The sequence below is a fragment of the Cottoperca gobio genome, chromosome 13, assembly GCF_900634415.1.
Source record: "Cottoperca gobio chromosome 13, fCotGob3.1, whole genome shotgun sequence".
Classification (NCBI taxonomy): domain Eukaryota; kingdom Metazoa; phylum Chordata; class Actinopteri; order Perciformes; family Bovichtidae; genus Cottoperca; species Cottoperca gobio.
The window spans coordinates 13372686-13392657 of NC_041367.1; the positions used below are offsets into that span (position 1 = coordinate 13372686).

Here is a 19972-nt window from a genome sequence, read left to right on the forward strand (position 1 = left end):
GAAGAAATGTTGAGAACATAGGATGTGTAACCCCCAGCTAATCTTGTCTTTATGAGAAAGGAGGGATAAGGCTATTGGGTTGCTGTGGCCTAGAGAGGTTAAAGGGGCACAAACAGCAGGATGAAGGAGTAACACACAAACAGGAAATATATCTACACCAACTTTATGTACCTCTGGTTTCTCTTGGTCTCCTTTCTGTGTTTGACTTGTATACAGTATACCTGCTACCGTATCTAGTCAAACATTAAGTTAGAGCGATACACAACACAGTAAATTCAAAGTGTGGCCTCTTCTCTTATATTCAAGCACAGATATACTTCATATCACAGTGGTCACTCACAGCATTACTAATCATGTGTCCTTGAAACGGATGGATCCTAAATTAATTAAATGGATTGGCACACTGGGTTCCTCAATTGGATTACTGTCTGTAATGCAATCTAAAAAGATACTGTCATTTGCATGTGATTTGCAAAGCTAATTGCCTGAAAAGTATTAGGTTTTACATTTTGCATTCTTAAAAGATGTTTATGTACTGGACTGGTATTCTTACAAGCTGCAAGACGTGGTTGTTTTATTAATTCTGTGAGTGTTCACTGATTCATGCCGTTTGTGTCTTTACTATAGCGGTGATCCATAATCTGCAAAGAGAAGAAATCAAGAGCATCTGAACCTGCTGGTGTTTGGCTGCTCCTTCCTACCAGTGAACTGAGCCACACACAGACCAGTGGGACCAGTGGGCCTTCAACCAGCCTCGTGTGATACCAGGAGCAAACTCACTAATTAAAGCTCCAAAACACACTCCAGTCTGGTATGACCAATTACACTCTTTTACACGAAAACCTTTTGTTGCAATCTCTGCAGTTTTGTATAAGTAACGTATCTCTGTCAAAACCGGATGTGTGACCAAAAAGGTTGATTTATTTCCCTCTAGAATAGGTTTTCAAACTGTGAGGGAGAGAGATGAGGCTCAGGCAAAAAAAAAGATGTGAGGTGAAAGGGCCAATGGCAGTGCTAGATGTGGCAAATGTTAGATTTTTAGATTCAGTGTGACAATAAACGTCCATAAATCTGCTTTCAAATCGGAGGTAAAAAAGCTTCCTCTCTCTCGTCTGTATTTTTCTTCTTTTTTTTTACAATCTGGCAAATTGGCCCCATTAAAAGTATGTTGAATTACCTATCAGCAGCTCACATTTGCACTGTACCCTTGGATGTACGGACAACTATCCCTGGATTACTTTGACACGGAATTTATAAACGTGATGTTTCTTAGGCAGGTTCCCTTGCAGAGTCAATTTGCACAGATCTAAATATCCATGGCTTCAACATCACAGATGATAAGACTTTCTTGTATGAAGACGACACCCTGCTGTTTATTAGAAAACCTAAATCCAGTCTCCCTGCTATTCTGGACATGATAAACCTGTTAGGGACCTTCTCTGGTTACAGGATTAATTATAGTTAAAGGTTAAAGGACCTATTCCTGATACAACATTTAAAATTCCTCTCAGACATTTTTCTATCTTGGGATACAGAACACTACGGGTCTTTTAAAGCTAATTATCCCCCTCTTGCGTACAAACTGTGAGCTAACATTTCATTTTGGAGATTGCTCCCTATTTTACTGATTGGTAGGACTAACACAGTTAAAATGATATTCCTCCACCAGCTGCTGTACATCTTACAAGACCTCCCCTTGTTTTTGGCCAAATTCCTTTTTTAAACATTTAGATTATATTATTCCTCCCCTTTATTTGGGATGAGCGGAGAGCAGGGAGTCACAGTTCGATCAAATATGGCAGCCCTTCGTCTGTTAACTTAGAAACAACCCTTAGGGGTTGCATAGTGTTGTCAGACTTTGAACATGCTCTAGAGTAAACCATCCTGCCTGCTCAGGAACTAAAAGAACAACCCTCTCATATCTCAGCAGTCCGCTTCATATGTGCACAGCCTGGTTCTTCAACATCTTCAGATGCATCAGCACCCTCACCAGCATGCCTTCAATCCCATACTGCACCAATCCATGATCATCCTACCTGCTCCAATGGGAACCCAGGACAGCAACGTAAGAAGACGTATCACTATACTGTGTAAACATTTACTTAGCAGGGATTTTATTCACAACTTTACATCTGAAGTCACTTCTGACCTGAACGTAATTTCTGCCATTTTCTTTCCTAATCGCCACTGAGCCACCAAGAATAATTTCCGTTTACTTTCACCTCTTGTTCCAGTTCAGCTTGCTCCTTCCCAGAGCAACAGCAAGGCCCTCTTTTGCTCCTGTCACCACCTTTTACAAAGCAGCACAGAAGCCCTTCAGGTCAACAGTGAGTCCAACATACATGGATCAAAACTGACATGTGAATACAGCTAAAAGTGAAGCTACTGCCTCATTTCTCTTTCCTTTAAATGTCACTGTTTAATTATGAACAATAGAATTATGTATACATACATTTAGTGAATCACCACTGACAGTTTGTTACACAAAACAATCACATTTCTTTTTTCAGAAACGAGGGAGATGGGGCGCACTGCATGTCAGAATTGCATGGAAGATTTATTACCACGAACAACTCAAGGTAATCATTTATTATTAATAATTACAAAAGGTTTAGACGTGTTTATATGTGGCATCTCAGTTGTCACACATAACAAAAAGCCTACATTTTAAAGGCTAAACATATAGGAAAAATATTATTGTACATGTTTGGATCTCCAGAATAATATGGTTTCTTTTACTTAGACATATTTTTATTGTGACTTGTACTTTTCTATCAAATTACAAAACAAATGTTGTGCTTTATTTACCAGAAAAAGCAGCAAACCACCTACAGTGTCCATCGTGAACTGACACCTGAGTATCCTGCCACCAGCATACCTGACACAGTACAGCACAAGGAATCAGACCAGCCCTCCTGCCTACACACAAATATCGGTGAGTTTAGCGATGTAAGAAACTAACAACAGTATTATATTAGTCGCATTATTAAAACTGATCTTCCTCTCATTGTTTAGTCTCTCCATATGGACACTCTGCTTATGGAAACACTGAGGACAGGAGTGAAACAGGAAAAACAGCAGAACATTTGAGCCACTTCAACAGAGGTTATCCCTCCCACCTTTACACTTCTTCATCGCCGTCTTCCCACAGCCAAACGACCAAGAGGGAGAAACTGGAACAGCCCCCGAAGCTGCACCGGAAAGAGAAAGTCGATGAGAAGACGAAACACAGGAGCCAACAAGTTGAAGCAACAGAGGATTTACCTCTTAGAGATAAATCTTGGGATCGAACATGAGACTCCTGAACTTGTCTCACTTGACAGGAAGAGGAAGCTCGAGTGTGACGGCTCCATTAAAGTGAAGAGGGTGAAGCAGGAGATTGTAGACGATTCTTCGAACCCTTCGCACACTGATCCATCTCCGTTCAGTACGACTCACGCGCGTGTATCTTCACACACCACGCCAGTGCAACATATAAACATAAGTGATTTGTCTGTCTTGTATCCTAACAGCAGTAGAAGTAATGTCACCAGAACTCCTGGGGGATTCATCTCTTATCCAGGAGCTGAAACGCTTCCCTACCAAACTGCTTCATGGGAGCAAATGTTGGATGTTCAAAAGAGAATGGATCTCTGCTCCAGACCAAACGTCCTAAAAGACTATTATTTAAATACCTGCAAAGCTATCAGGATACCTCTTGGAGCACAGGGGCAAAAAGAGGACTTTCATGGTTACTTTACACCACCTCTTTATCTCCCTCTTGCTTTGAGGGAGCAGGAGACAGTTTACCTCAGAGGGAGGGAGTTTCACTCACGTCACATGAACTGTCATTTCCACCAACCTGGTTATCTGGCAACATCCTACCTGGGACACTGAGTCTCCAGCGTCTGTCTGACAAGAAAGGAAAGTAGATAGTAGTCATACTTACACTTTAATGATTCCATTGTTAAAGTGTTGTTTTTTTTATTAAATATATGAAGACGCATGCTCTTGCTCATTTGTTTGAATTGGTCAGGTGATATCAACGCTCATGTGTAGAGGAATAAAACAAATATTTGTAAATCTGAAAACCTAAAAATGAATGCAGCTGGTTGTGAGTTGATGAGGTCATTGCTACCTTACACAATTAAAGAGTTTACAGCCAAGCTAGTGTCTCTGTGCACTTGTGCTTTAAGCTAAATTATACCATGCTAACATGTTCACAATGACAATGCTGATGTAAGCAGGGATAATGTTTATCATGGCCACCCTCTTAGTTTTAAACACAAAGCACATCTGATGCTGAGGTGAATGTCATTAGTTTTGTAAGTATCTGGTCATAAACTAAAAGTATTGGACAAACTTGCTTTTATACCTTTTGTTTTTTTAATTATAAACATTAGTACAGCTGAAGATAGCGGGGAAGGGGGTAGAGAGGGGATGATACAGCAAAGGGAGTCACGGGTCAGGATTAGAAGACAGGTCCGTTGCTAATGACTCAACCTTACAAGGACCACAAATATAATTTCTGACCTGAATATGGTACTGGATGAAAAGTCTGGACAAACTATACACATAACAGCACGTGTAAGAAAGTAAAAAACAAACCAAGAAAGGCTTAATTAAAAAAGTCTTCTGAAATCTTCTGTCTGGCAGCATTGTGGAAAGATCACGGACGATGGAACGTGGCGTGTAAAAAACACGTAAAGAATTACATTGATTTCCTAGAACTAGCTTTGTAGAGCTTTTAATTCATCTCATTCATGTAAACTTATTCCGAAACATTAACAGGCAATGGGAGACATCACAAAGCCAAGCTAAGGCATTAAAGTTAATAAGATGCTGCTACAATTAAAATGTGGTCTCCAAGTAAAAGACACTCTAAAAACACTGGAGACCATGCGAAAGCTTTGGCTAGAAATAACAGTTGCGGTCTCCACTGGCTTCTCCACAGATTATATACTACAAGAGGCAAACCAACGCTGTTGTATAGGAGCGACAACAGCGCCTGTGATGGATGCACGGTGCAGTGCAGCCTGCAGGAATCACACCACGTCCATGCCCAGGCCCCTTGCGACCTCAGTCAGGGCCTGGACCGCTTCAGATGTCCCACTGCCATCGCAGTCCTCCTGCGACAATCCTCCAGGCTCCTCCTCAATGTGAGGGATGGTGCTCATGACACAGTAGACAGGAGAGTCACTGCCTCTGGGGCTGGGCTGAGAGGAAACGTCCTCACCACCAGAGAGCTCTGAGGAGTACGAGGAGGAGGTGCTGGAGGAGGGCGAGGAGGATCGCGCGGGAGAGCTACGGCTGCTCTCCGGTGTGGCTGCGGCCCTCTTGTTCCGGCTGCTGGTTCTCTGACTTTTCCGAAGGCTCTTCGGCTTTTTGGCCATGTTCTTCATTATCTCCTTCGTCACTTCCACAGTCTCAAACCGCACCATGTTTACTTTTAGGAAGCCGTCTACATCCTTCCTGTATCTGTGAAGAAAGCACGTATACTTTTAATCTTGAATTACATCTGATGTATGATCTAGGAAATGGTTGTTTTCGTTATTAATGACTGTTGCGACTCACCGAAAGCGGGAATGTCCAGAGGGCCATTTCAGCTCGTGCTTCTTGCGAAGGTGAAGTGTGAGTGTGTAGCACCAGGAGAAGACCTTATCACAGATATGGCATTTATATTTGGACATCCCTCCGACCTGTATAATAATAATAATAATAATATGTAATGATGTTAACAATCAAATATTATGACAGTCAACAAGATTGCAGCAGGTTGTAATTATAATCTCATAAGGTTTTATGCTAACGAACCTCGTGCACTCTCTTGTAGTGGTAGCTCATGGTTGGGAATGTGTGACACGAATAATCACAACCCTCCACTGTACAGTGATACACAGTTCCCTCGTTGTGAACCTCTGTGTGCTTTTGCAGGTCGCGCTGGTTCTTAAATCTGGAAGAAGAAAGAAATACGCAGGACAATTACTACGAAATGTTGAATTAATTACTTTTTCCATTTTTTGGTATTCCAATGACATGGATGGATCGAGGAACCAAAGAGCAAGTTCAAATCTGGGACACATTGTCAAACATTTGTTAATGAATGTTAATGTTACAGGAAACATCTCTTCTATTTTCTAACTTCTAAATTACAGAAAGAAATTCTGTGTAGGATTTTAGTAACTCCTCTTTTAAAAAGTGTGCATACATATAAATTGCTACATAAATATAGTTGAGTTACTTACAAATAGGTAACGAATGATAACCCTTTGATACAGCATACAGGTGTTTTATGAACATAGCTGAAACTTGATATCTCAAATTAATGTTAAGACACAATAAAAAATAAATAAAAAGGGTTGGAAACAAAGTTTGACAAACTATTCCCAAACCCTGATTTTTGTCAACCGGACAACTAATCAGCCGTTTTGAAGGTCTACCTCTTGTCGCAGAAGTCACACGGGAAGGGCCGCTCGTCACAGTGGCGGAACCTGATGTGGATCTTCAGAGCTGCCAAAGTGGTGCAGGTCATGTCACAGAAGGGACACTTCACCTGATTCACTGGGAGTGAAAGGAACAACAAGTGATCAGTGACCTTTGAACTGCAGGTTACATTCAATGTATTATTACATGCAATTTAGTCTAATCAATCCATGAAACGAGGCATTTTTAAAACATGGCAATCTAAAATAATATGAAATGGATCTTACATAACAGATGCTTATTAATACAAAAAATTTAAAAGCTTTGACTTTGACATTTTGATCTCTGAGATCAGTTTGGACATTACCAACTCTTTGACAAGAAAATACTTCATGCACACTTAGTGAGTAAACACCTCCTTCAATCTTTAACAGTAATAATGTCAACAGCCATAAAAATAATAATCTTATCAGGACAGAAACAATTACAATTTTAAAATGTTACTGTTTCCAGTAGCTCATCATCCCGTTTCGTCAAAATGTAACAACAATTTAGGATTATAGTCGTAGAACATGATTACCGTGTTGACGAACATGATCCCTCAAAAGCCTCTCGTTGGAAAAAGCTTTGCCACAATGTTCACATACCAGCGACTCTGTTCGAATGAGGTAAATGTACAGAAGTAAGTATTCAAGCAACACATTTAACGCCATCTGCATCCTACAAAAGTTAAGTGTCCTTCTCACCTACTGGCTCGGCCTGTCTGTGTAGGTGGTCAAACAACTTTGTATTGCTGGAGAACATGCTGCCACATGTAGGGCAGGCTACAAGTCTCTCCTGAGTGTGGCTCCGCATGTGTTCTCTCAAACGGTATCTAATTTTGAACGAAGCATCGCAGCCTGTAAAACAAACATGAAGTATAGTTTAGGTTAGACATAAAGTTAGACGTACTAGGAACATCTCTTTGACTTCCTTTGCTCAGTCGTACCTGTCCAGTGGCATAAGAACGTCTGCTGTTGATGTGGGAGAGACTGTGGCTCAGCGCTTTCAACGTGATTGTCCACATGTCGATAAAACCACTCAGGATTGTTAAATGTACTCTGTGGAAAGACAAGAATAATTCTATAATATTAGTGCTATCAATCATTGGATGACTAATGGATAATTTTTTATTAAAGAATACCTACATCACACTGCTCCCACTGGCAAACGTATCCATCGGATCCTTCAGGAACCAGGTTGTTGCTGTGCAAACCTTCGTTGCAGCTGGGCAGATCAGGACGGGACTTGAGCAGCTTCGACCCGACGAACTTGAGTTTACCGTGGTAGTTGTGAAAGTAAGCATGGACCTCCAGCTCCGCAGGGCAACCCATCGATAGAAATTGACAGCCATTCCATAGACAAGCATACTCATCTAAGCAAAGAGAGGGAAGGAGTAATTACTGCAATGAAGAAAAGACAGTTATTACAGTGTACAGGGAGTGTGTTGACATTTGACTGAGTAGGGCTGGGCAATTAACTGAACATTTACAGACACAAACCTTTATGCTCAGTCAATTCCTTCAGACCCTGTTGCCCTGTTCTTTATTGCAAATGAAAGTCCAACAACATCTAATCCAGAGTAACAACTGAGTCTTTGTCAACAGTTTCCTTTTATTTTAAAGTTCCTTATCTTCTGTATTATTCACGATGCAAAAGCAATAAATCCTTCTATAGTGTGACCACCGCAACATTAGATACAGTCATCATATAAACTGCGCTGGTCACTTAATCTTAAGTGTTAATGCTAAAATTAGATGAATTGATAACATATCTTTATTTGGCTATTCGATTGTTGAGAGATAACCTTACTGATTTCTGGTCAGTTAAAAAAAAATCACAAAACCTAAAGCACACACTGACTATGACTCTACCACTATAACATATTTAAAATCCTTGTTGTAAACATGTTATAACCATTCCTGCTTCATCTTCCAAACCGTGGCATCTGTGTCACATTTATTCTCCAATTTAAAACTACAGATCACAGATGAGATTCCAGAATTGGGTAAATCTTGGTACCCCACAGGTAAATACTGAACATGGGAACGTTAGAGATATCTCTTCGCGGGACTTATTGTACTTATTTATTCTACCGTGTCAAGGATTCTTGTGCAAAACAGATCTTGATCTCAATTAAATGTCCCGACTACCTGAAGGTTAGAATTAACTGTAATATTGTTTTCAGCCAACCCTGCCCTCCAGGTGACATATCCTGACTCCTTTTGTTTGTCTTATATCCTCCTCACTCACTCACCTAGCTCCTCCAAGGCATCGTTGTCTCCCAGGTAGTCCTTTAAATGCAGTGACATATGATCGCTCAGCTCCTCCACGGTGCAGCCCTTGAAGTTGCATGAATCCCACTCACACACCACCTCAAAGTTGTCTAGTCTCTTGGTTGTCATCATGATGTTGGTCACTGTGAGCTGCTGCTGCACACAATCCGGACCACCTAAATCAGAATCAGAATATGGTTTATGTCCGAATACACAACGTCGGTTAGCATATGATGATAGCAAGATGTGGCAGGAAATATAAACACAGGCTAACTAACTTAAACAAATGTTAAACCGACCTTCGATCAAGTTAGCTGAGAAGTGGTTAACTCTGTCGCTGAAGGTTGCATTGTATAAAATACATTTGCATTCGTATTATTTACTGATTGTACTAAACCAGCAACAAGCTAACTGCAGATTATTTATATTTTAGTATGTTGTGTTCATGTAGCTAAGATTTAGCATGTTGCCTAACAGTCTAGCTAACGCTGAACCTGTCACAGTTTTGCAATATATCGGACTATTCCTAACATCTTGACATCTTAATGGGGAATTTGTAAAGACATAGAAATCTTTCTGACACTTGTGATACACAACGTTTTGTAAATGCTTCTTACGAGTATCACTGTCACTTGCTGCAGCAGTTGAGCTTCTTCCCTCGTCTTAGCTCGTCTGGCTTTGTTTATTTCCGGTCAGTGCCAACCTTCTTCTTCTCTGGTTTTAATGGCGGCATTACCGCCAACTACTGGATTTAAACTAAACATTTCCACTTACTAAATAAAGTCATAATAAAAGTTGCTAGCAGTAATGAATGGGTCATCACGTGCTCGTCAGCGTGAGTGCCAGCCGCGGTCTTATTACGACCACTGGACACTGCGTGAAGGAGTACAGTATTATTTACTCTGTGGGGTAGATGGCGCTAAATGTCCTGCTTCCAGTAGGTGGCGCTATGACTTTGGCTCAATATTGACTCAATAAGATGTCAGGCCTGTCTTCTTATCAAGCAGGCCAAGTGTCGAGGTCAGGTCACTGTCCAGTGAAGACACCTTCCTGTTTCATGGCAAAGAACGACAAGTCAAGATGAAAGCGTGGATCAAAACTGAAGAGCCTCACAATTTGTCATCCTTTCCCGTTGCCGCGCGAATGCCAGCTGAGTGCCCCGCCCGCCGTATTCCGCGCAAACGCCACGCGCGTGCTGCCTGAGTGCCGCGCGACTACCGCGACTGCCGCTTGCATGCCCGCGCGACTGCCGTGCAATTGCCGCCTGAGTGCCGCATCGTCTGTGAATGCTATGACAGACCGACAGAGGGATAAATAGTTGGTCTTTAAAATACAAATAAAAAGCAAACATTAACTAAATAAAATACATTACAAGTCAAATTCATTACATACGGCTTTAGTTTTCACAGTTTAAGAGTGTGTGCAGCATTTTAGTGTGTCCAGGTAGCATGTTATGGAGGATATGAAGACAGCAAAGCCAAATATTAATCTCTAAAAAATAGGTTTCCTGGCAGTTTCAGGTCCAGTAACACTGTTGGACCTTGCTGGGCCCTAATAACGCCTTCCCAACCATTTCCCACTCAGATATAAATGCACTATTTTCCATGTGTTATGGCTTCATAGCTTCTCTCTTGCCCTATTTATTTACGTCTCTCTTACACTTTTTGGACAGTTAGTCTCACAAGCTTTACAATTAGCTTTCTCCGTCTCCTTGACATTCAATCTCTCCACAAAAGCACTCCTACACATAAACATACTATGCCCAAACTACCCACAATTCTTACATTGCAGCAGTTGAATTAATAATCCTGACATAGCGACTATGACCAGGATTACTATGTTCCACTTTTACGTTTGTTATGTTGTATTAAAAGGTTTCTTTGCGTTGTCAAGTATTTGGATGACCATGATATCAGAGATCAGAGCCAAGCAGGAAGAGAGATAATTACATATATCCCATCCAGCCTGGGGACACCTTGAAACCTTCAAGAACTGGATGATATCGAAAAGGAAATCTGAGCTACTTAGCTTGGCCCCCAGCCACCTTACTTTGTATTCAGTTTACATGATGCTATGTGCTATAGATCTTATCCACTAGAGGTCATAATTTGCTGACTATGAGCAGCACAGTATGCCATGTCTTGTGTGTCCAAGAAATACAATATTTTCATGAGGGTGTATGTCTCCTAATGTGAAATCAATGCAACTCAAGTTAAGTCACACAATATTGTTCAGTGATGTCAATCATCCAGGTGTTAAAAATAGTCATTGTGTGTCAAAGAATGGTTCGGTGCAGACTCACAAACTACTTTTAATTGGCTGAATATTTAGTCTACATATAAATTGTATGTCTAGTGTTTTTTGTACCCTATTTCTAACTGCCAGTTACTGCTTCCACATGAAACAAATAAACACCCATAAAATTATGTGAAACAAGTGTATAAATTCTCAATTCTACCCTTTCAACACAAAATAATAAACTATGTAGGTGAGACTGTAACCAGCCAGACAAGTCTTTATAGAAGGGGCAGAGCTTAGGCAGCTCCAGTGCCATCACAGATCTGTTATTTAATATTTCATGCTGCTCTGAAAACATAAGAGCCCATAACAACTGAATTATTCATGCAGTTTTATGTGAGGATGACTGATTCACAGGAAAATGACCACCAGCATCCAAAAGCTAGCTCGTGAATGAAGTGAAAAATTATCAAATAATATTCCCATTTTCCATTTGGACTTTGAATCCATTAAATCTATTTTGCAATTCTTAATTATTTAATCCCCGAACTGTAAGAAACATGAAGAGAACGATGCACCGATAACATTTCATGTGAAGAAAAAATCTCTTTAAATGGCTCTAAATGTTCACTGAGTTTTAGTGGAGGATTAAAACATCTGCTGGGCGCAACATGTCTTTTCTTTAAATAAAAACCGTACATACTGTGCTTACTTTGGCCTCTGGAGGGATGTGGGAATAGCATCCAGGCCTGGAAAATGTTTTTTTATGGCCTGTTTTTTTTTTTTTAAACTAGGTTAGGTTGATTTTGTATTCTCTGCAAAATAGCCCCATGTCCTGCAATTTCACTGTGCTATTAATGTAATGCCTTGATATTTTTCTAATCATTTATAAATATATATATATATATATATATATATATATATATATATATAGATATATATAATATGTACGATGGGAATACATACTGTAGCATTCAAAGTCTGTTGCACCAAATGCAAACAAATGATAAAAAACATTCTCATTGAATTTATTTTTTTTGCAAGATTTCTGCAACTCTAAAGCACTTTTTTTGTGAGAGTTTATGTGTGAAGTTATATTGTTATTCAATTTTAAAAATACATTAAAGAAACACTAATGCCTAACACAAAGGGTAGAATAAGTCACAACACAGGATTCCGTATCATCACTTTAATCAGAGTTCATTCAGAGCAAGCTGAGAGTACAAGCACAATGTCACATGTCTGCAGCAGTATGACGTTGTCATATCATCACTCTGGTCTGATGCCACACGCAGTCCAAACCAGACAGCATATAGGATGAGAGATATAGCACCAGGGTGTTGGAGTGCACAGCAGCACGTCTAGTGTTTGGGTCAGACTTGATGCTAGCAGGCAGCAGGCTGTAGAGGTCACACACAAAAAACTCTTCTCACTCACACTCACACACAGAAGCTAGAACTGGAAGCAGACTCACGGTGGGTAGTGCTTGACTGGGCTCTTACACACTGCCGCCATGTTGGCCGCTAAGGCGTTTAGTAAAAACACCTCATGTCATGCTCACAATGAACAGATGTGATTTGCACATTTTCAGACAGCAGCATTTTAAAGAGCTGAACTTCAAGTCCTGGCCCATTCCTTGTCCTTCAACACCTGGAGAGATCAGCCCATTCAGAGTGACATGTATTGAGTAAGTACAATAGGATTTCCTTTTTCAGCCTGTATGTTTACATTTTTTTTCTTTTTTAGCACAACTACAGCGTCACAGCTCAGAGGAGAGGATGGAGTAAAATGTCACGAATACGGAGTCATCATAACAACTGCAGTATTCCCATTAAATCGAAGGAGTTGATCTCCATTTAGTAAGTAATGTGTTTGTGGGTGAAACCATATCGTTGGTGTGTTTAGTTCATAGCTTTAACAGCCACTAGACTATGATTTAGTGCATGTACTTTTGTTTTTCGGTGTGACCAGAATCTATTACTACACATGCATTATATTTGAAAAGGTCTTGCCCTTATACATTTATCTTTAATGGCTCAATTTACAAGCTAAAATGAGACCGTGTGACATAAAGTCTGCTAAAATGTAGCCACTCAACCAAAAACAGGGGTCCTGCATGCAAGCTGTAGCAATTATATTACACTTCATTTGGTTTCTTAGCAACCAAACTGATAAAACCAGATATCATCCAGAACAATGAAATGAAAACCAGGACCATACAGCGGAGGCACTGTAACTAGGAAACGCAACCGTAAAACTGATTTTGTACTTTCACAAAACCTTTTATGTGATAACAGTCTCGGAGAAAAAGCATCCCCGTGACATTTTCTACAATCATTTTAATACTAATCTTAGTTATCAACCATTCAGACGAAGGTAAAAATGCCCTTTCATACGCATACTACATGTGTACTGATGGCTCTTTTTTATAGTTCGATATCAAACAGAACTCATATGAACAAAGTGCAAATGATGTGCTCAATAATATAAAGCGGTTCTGTGCACCCAAAATACAAGTAAATCACATATTGTCTCACACACACACACACACACACACACACACACACACACACACACACACACACACACACACACACACACACACACACACACACTTTACAGTGACATTATTTGCATTATTCTAAAAGCTCAACATCAGTGCACATTCGAAGGTGAACAATATATGACAGGACAGCAAAAACAACAGGTAAGGAAATAAACCAAAAGGAAGAAATTTCCCTAATTCGTCAAGTCGCCTTTGATCACGCACATAAAAGCGTAGAGATGAACTACTTTTACTGCTTCGCTTCAGCTAGTCTATTGCTGATCTCTTTGCTCTTCTTTGTGACGACTCCATCTGGTTTGGGTTCTGGGGTGCCCAAAGACGGCTTCTTCTTGGCTGACTGGGAACTAGCAATCTGCTTCTCTTTTGATTTTTTCACCATCTTCCCTGTTGTTGTTGTTGGTGTCTTTTTTGGTTTGGTGCGAGACACTGGTTTATCCACCTGAAAGAGAAGAGAGTTGAAAATACTAAGATTAAAGAGAAAAATAGTCAATTCAATTTAAACTGATGTTAAAGCAATAGTTTGATATTTTGGGAAATGCACTTAATCGCTTTCTCGCCAAGTTACATAAGAAGATCGATACCACTTTCATGTCTGTCCATTAAATATGAAGCCACTGCCAATTAGCTTAGCTTAGCATTAGGACTGGAAATGAGGAAACAGCTAGCCTTGTTCTATCCAAAGGTCGTGGGGGGTTATGTGCCGGACTTTATCTTGGCAGTGACTTCCTGGAGACATTCCATGACCGCCAGACTGTTAGAAGGGACGAGTATCAATCTACTCATCTAAGTCTTGGAAGGAAAGCAAATAAGTCTATTACCCAAAATGTCAAACTACGCCTTTAAACGCTTGCTTAAAGCATGGAGACTCTAAATGATGTCAAAGTCCTATTTTAGCATGCAAAAAAGTACCTTTTTTTTTTAACCCTGTTGCTTAAAATGTCGACAGGCAAATGACACCGTAGGGTTTAGGTGATATTTGCAATATGTGGTTAGTGCAATGAAGATAAAAGAAAAAAGAAACAAAGCACAAAAGGTGTATTTGTGCCTTTGCTTTTATAGAACAGTGGTTCGTGCAGTTTTCTATTCAAGTTTTAAAGAAACCATAACATACAAAGTTAATGGTTCATATTAGTATATGATGTTAGTCTGCACTGTTAAATAATTAAATATCTAGGTAACATTCAGCTATAAATAGTGGTGGCAAAACCAGAATGCTTAAGAAGCAGGCGTTTGACTGGAGGATCGCTGGTTCAAATTCCCTTACCACTGGGGAAATTAAGCAAGGCACTTAGCTTCTCTCTGCGCTTGTGGAGTTGACAGAACAACAAAAATACTTCTGTAATGTTCAAATTGTATTAATGAGTTGGTGTGCAGCAAAAAAAAGTTGCAAACATGCTCAACTTTTGCTGAATAAATAAACCTTAAAAACTTATATATTGTAAAAGATGACAAATGTATGTTTCTGACAGTAAAAAGTGAAAGGCTCTATTTCTGTGAATAAAAGGGTTGTGGTGCTCAGGACATGGTAAATACTTTTTGTAAATGTTGCCACAGACGCGTTAGTCAAGGTGGAATAAAGGGGAATATGTTAACATTGGGTGTGGTAGGGTATTGTGCCATTCACGACCAAAAAACCTTAAAAGCAGTGTGTTTTCACGATACAGTCCAGATTATATTCAACACATTTACTAATTAACAGTAAACTTTCTTGATACTGTGGACCTTGAGGAATAAAGTTCATGGCAAAGTTGAACTGCTTCTATAAAAGTCAGACATTAAAAGCCAAAAAGATAACATCATCTGCAAACAAGTGTTACCGATGCTTGATACCACATGCCACTGCACACTCTGCTGTGCCTCTCTTCCCACTTGTATGCAGTAAAGTTCATGTTGAGCCAATTGTGTGCAGACATGTGAAATCTTACAAGCAAGATACAATTTTGCCTAAAGTAATTGTCACCAAAATAGAGCCCAAAACAGTGAAAATATGTTTAAATGTATACTAATAAAATGTGAAGAGGTTTTTTTTTACTTGTTGGCCTCCACTAATGGAATACATACATCTCTTTGGTTTTGATCTGTCACTCAGAAATATAATCTAAGCTTTTCTGAATTAACCCACCCTCTTGCTGCATAACAGGTGGTGGGTGATGCAGGCTGAGAGGTGGGCAAACAGTGAAGATGTGGCCGATACTTATTGCAGGGTTGCATCTGGCAGCTGGTGACACGAGAATGTGGCTCATACTGGCCAAGGCGCATATAGTGTGTGTGTGTGTGTGTGTGTGTGTGTGTGTGTGTGTGTGTGTGTGTGTGTGTGTGTGTGTGTGTGTGTGTGTACAGTATGAATGTTTTGCGTCTGATCAATTTGAGGTCATCCTCCATGCCTTCTAGAAGAAACAGAGAACACACCTGACTACAGCAGATTTAGAACAGAGCTGCTCTCAGTCTCTGAGACGTCCTACAAGAATGAGAGAGGGAGTGGCCATATGAACACACTACTATAGACACATTATTAACCAATTGTTGTCTGACTTGTCGATAACATGCACGCAGATCTATGTGAAGAATATCTTAAAGGCCTACTTTAATATGAGATGATGTCACTTGCTGTTAAAATCCAAAGATGGGATGCAATTAAATATTTACTGTATTGATATGTTATTGTTTGTTTGGTTCAAATGTACACAGACTGGCTATTTAAACATTTTACTGTCTGATTTATATGCATGATGGAATAATATAACAATGACAAGTGCTTATTCGGCAATTTCAAAGCCGTTTTGTTGGTGTTTAAAAAGTCTGAGAACCAATCACAGGCCACAGTGGGACTTGCATGGCATGTAAAATAGAATATTTACACAGCAGCGCTTCTAATGAGTAAGAACTGATCTTCAAAACAAAGTAAAACTGACTGAATTTATGGTATAGTAGGTCTAACAGAGTTTTAGACATGAATATAATTAATGGAAACTCTTGTAATAGTAAATGTTGGTACCAGTATTTCACAGACCTGAGCTAACATCAGTGGATCTGTGTGTGGGCATGCGCTCACCTTGCCAGGCTCCTTGCTCGGCTCGTTGTACAGGCTGCGTATCCTCCTGCGATCCACCAGCTTGTTGTCAGTGGGGTTAGTCTTCACCTGCTCCCCCTTGTATGTGGCGCTGTAGCTGGTTTCCAGGCTGGTCTCCTCCACTGGGGGTTTGTACTGAGAGGGAGCTTTAATGGCCTTCACTGGTTTCACATCCTTATACGCCTTAAACTCAGTCCTAAGAACAATGGGAAAAGGAAACAGAGTGTTTTTTTTTACTAGCTGTGATTTATGATTATTTTCATTATCGATTAGTATGACAATTATTTTCCCGATTAAAAAAAGAAAATGATTAAACCCTCATATTGGGGAGGCTGGACCCAGAGAAGTGTTAAGTTAAGGATGAATTATAAAAATAGTTGCCGATTCATTTTAGGTCAAATTAAAGGATTTATCGACAAATCGTTTCAGCTCTAAAAAGGGAAATGTAATTAAAATAGTTAAAAAATGGCAAATTTGTTAATCAAATTATTATTATTTCTTAATGTCAAGGAGGAGTTTTGCTAGGTATGGATTGTGATTAATTTGCTCATGTTAAATGACACGTACTCATCACCATGAGCAGAGTTCTGAATTATGTTTTTCTCTTATTATTTGCTGAAATCAAAGCTAGTTTCCGGTCAGTGACTAAGAAAGTAGTTCATTGGCAGTTTCAAACAGGAAAGCCCGTTTTAATCAACACATGAGGAAGTCTAGTTCAAAGATAAACGTCATGTGGCCTTTCAACATCCGAAGAACAAAAGGTTTTCTAATGTTTCTTTGTTTATTCTTGTTGTACAGGTCTGTGTTCTTCTTCTGTACAACTGCCAATTATTAATCTAGCATTTCATTAATTATGTAATCATATTCAGTTTTATTTTACTGCTCACACAGGACATCGTAACTGCGTTTTAATAAGTGGCGCATTACGTTTATTGGTCAGTTGAGTTCATTTGAAATAATCATTCGTTTCTCTTTTACAAACTAAACCCACATCTGAACGCACTGGTAATGTTAACTTCAATATTTCAGTGGGGCAGAAGGAAAGCCAGCAATTTGTGCACGCATCATGCATCCCTAATTAAATTCACTAGAAGCCTGCAAACAAACCACGTTAAGAAACTTGATTACATTCAGACCCTTTTACTGGCTGTACCCATTCATGGGCTACTGCATTGATTTGGTAGTACTCTTAGGGAGGATACAACAGAGGCAAATCAATAATGCAACCTTTATCTGGGGTAATATCAGTTTACTTTGAACATTGCTGGAGATTGTAATGAGAGACCACGCAATGCCCAATGATTAATGATCCGATCTCTAAATGCTCCATCACTTTACATCGGAGCAGTGTGGCATCCAGAGGCTACCTCTGTGGGTTAGTAATACTTTCAGAAATGTAGTGCAACAGGGGATACCAGCACTGTTGATAGCCTTATAAATACACACTCATCAGTTGTAAAAGTAAAGCAAGTGTGTTTCGATGGGCCTAGAATAAATACAACACCCTCATACCAGGCCTACATAATAAAGGCTCGTCTACTCTCAGATTTACCTGTAGCTGCTGGAAGTCGACATAACCTGCTTTATCTGTCTGTTGAGAGCGTCTGCAGCTGCTCTGCCTTTCCTCTGCTCGGCGCTCACATCTGCAGGCATCTGTTCCTCCGTCTTCTCAGCAGTTTGTCTCTCTGCTGACTTTTCCCTCTTCACGCTTCTCTTAATCGGCTCCTTTGACTCTTTCGCTTGTGTTTTCTCCTCGATCTCGCTCTTCTCCACGCCGCTCTCGGCCTCTGTGGCCGCATGCTCCACTTTACCGCTCCCTGCGCTCCGCTCTGGCCCAGCGGAGGAGGTGGCGGTGGGGCTGGGTTTGGGGATCCAGGGGTGATCGTGCTTCTTCGGTATAGGCCAGGCTTTATAATCCTTCTGGTACTGAGTTTCGTTATTGAACGGGGCCGCCGAGCGTTGGAGCTCATTTCTGGGCTTGCAGCTGGGCTCGGGACGCACTTTCCACGCCTTGAAGTCTTGGCGCATGACGGAAGCAGCAGAGCCATCTTTGCCCGCTGCGGCACCCGTCGCGGGCGGTGCCTTCTCAGCCTCATGCTCGCCGGGATGGGGCTGGGTTTCTATGGCAATGGCCCCGGCCCTCTTCTGTCTCGGCTGCAGGTGATGGGGAAGATGATGCACCGCGGCCACATCCGAGTATTTGCTAAAAACCAAAGGCACCGCGATGTCCCCTTTGTCCAGCTCGGTCCAAAAGCGGTTGATGCAGCAAGCACGCGTGATGCACGGCCATGCCATGATGATAAATACTGGCGAGAAAAAGATGCGCAGAAAAACTCTAGATGGGGGATTGACGTGCAAATAAACGTCCTACTCACGACTCGAAGGCTTGCAAGGGCTCGGTCCCTCACCCTGTCCAGTCAGGGTTATTCCTCCTTAAAGCTTTATACAAGTCTCTGCTCTCACCGATCTTTGCCTGAGACTAGTGAACGTAGAGCCCTCACGCCCCTCTTTCTCTCCTCCTGCAGGTTATTTGTTCTTACTGAAGTTTAAATAGACTTTGGGGATTGCACATTGATGTCTGGATGCGCATCAAAGCGACCCCACCCACATTTGTGTGATGCTTAAAGATGCCCGGGGTCTGTGAGTTTGCACGGTGAACTATCACCTGAGCTCGTCACGGTCTGGCCAGTGGAGAAGGAGGAGACACGTTTAACCCCTGTGCTGCCATGTCAGGAAACGTCAATTTACAACTACAGAGGATGTAACAGTAGCCTGCTGTTCCACGAGGAGGAAATGGCCGATGATGATGCTGGATAAATAAATAGAGCTTTACTTGTCTACGAGTCTAATATTTATAATGTTTCCTTTTTGTGGAGTTTGCATGTCATTTTCATTAAAACGTGGCAACTAGATGGATCCACAAATATAGTATGCATGCAATTAAAGAAAGAGAAAAACAAGAGTGGGACTTTTTTGCCACTAAGCTGACTCAAAGTTCCTTATTTTGCTTTATGTACAAATGATTTTATTAAACCAAACTGAAACAAGATCGTGAAAGTATGTCAAATCTGACAAGTTAATGAATACATTGTGTAGAAGAGCACCATCTCCCCATGAATAATTAACCACAATAACATACGATCATTGCTACATCCAGAATTGTGTCCAATTATTTTCTTTTTGATTTGATCAAGGGCTATTTCAATCTGAATGTACCCTGTGAAGAGGATGAACTTCCCAACATACTGGCTTTTTTAACTATACAGAACATATCACATTAGCCGTATACACTTTTTGTTTATGAGAAAAATGTCTTCCCATTGAGCTTGCATTCAGGGATACAGCAGATATTGGTGTAACTGCTCCCTCTTGTGCTCGTCC

At 40.5% G+C, this 19972-nt stretch overlaps 2 protein-coding genes across 2 annotated transcripts; both read right to left on the bottom strand.

The window, feature by feature from the left end:
• Window positions 1-4710: 4710 nt before the first annotated feature.
• On the bottom strand, window positions 4711-9468 carry LOC115017308 (histone H4 transcription factor). Its single transcript, XM_029445613.1, has 10 exons — window positions 9335-9468; window positions 8699-8893; window positions 7590-7816; window positions 7391-7502; window positions 7149-7301; window positions 6983-7057; window positions 6420-6540; window positions 5794-5932; window positions 5554-5678; window positions 4711-5457 (listed from the first exon to the last, which is right to left on the bottom strand). The coding sequence occupies exons 2-10, from the start codon at window positions 8847-8849 to the stop codon at window positions 5025-5027; spliced, it is 1536 nt and encodes a 511-aa protein (XP_029301473.1). The 5' UTR covers window positions 8850-8893; window positions 9335-9468; the 3' UTR covers window positions 4711-5024.
• Window positions 9469-12129: 2661 nt separating this feature from the next.
• On the bottom strand, window positions 12130-19443 carry map6b (microtubule-associated protein 6b). The gene is made up of 3 exons (XM_029446320.1): window positions 18144-19443; window positions 16574-16787; window positions 12130-13960 (listed from the first exon to the last, which is right to left on the bottom strand). Exons 1-3 carry the CDS (start codon window positions 18884-18886, stop codon window positions 13751-13753), a joined length of 1167 nt encoding a protein of 388 aa, XP_029302180.1. The 5' UTR covers window positions 18887-19443; the 3' UTR covers window positions 12130-13750.
• Between the last annotated feature and the right edge of the window lie 529 nt (window positions 19444-19972).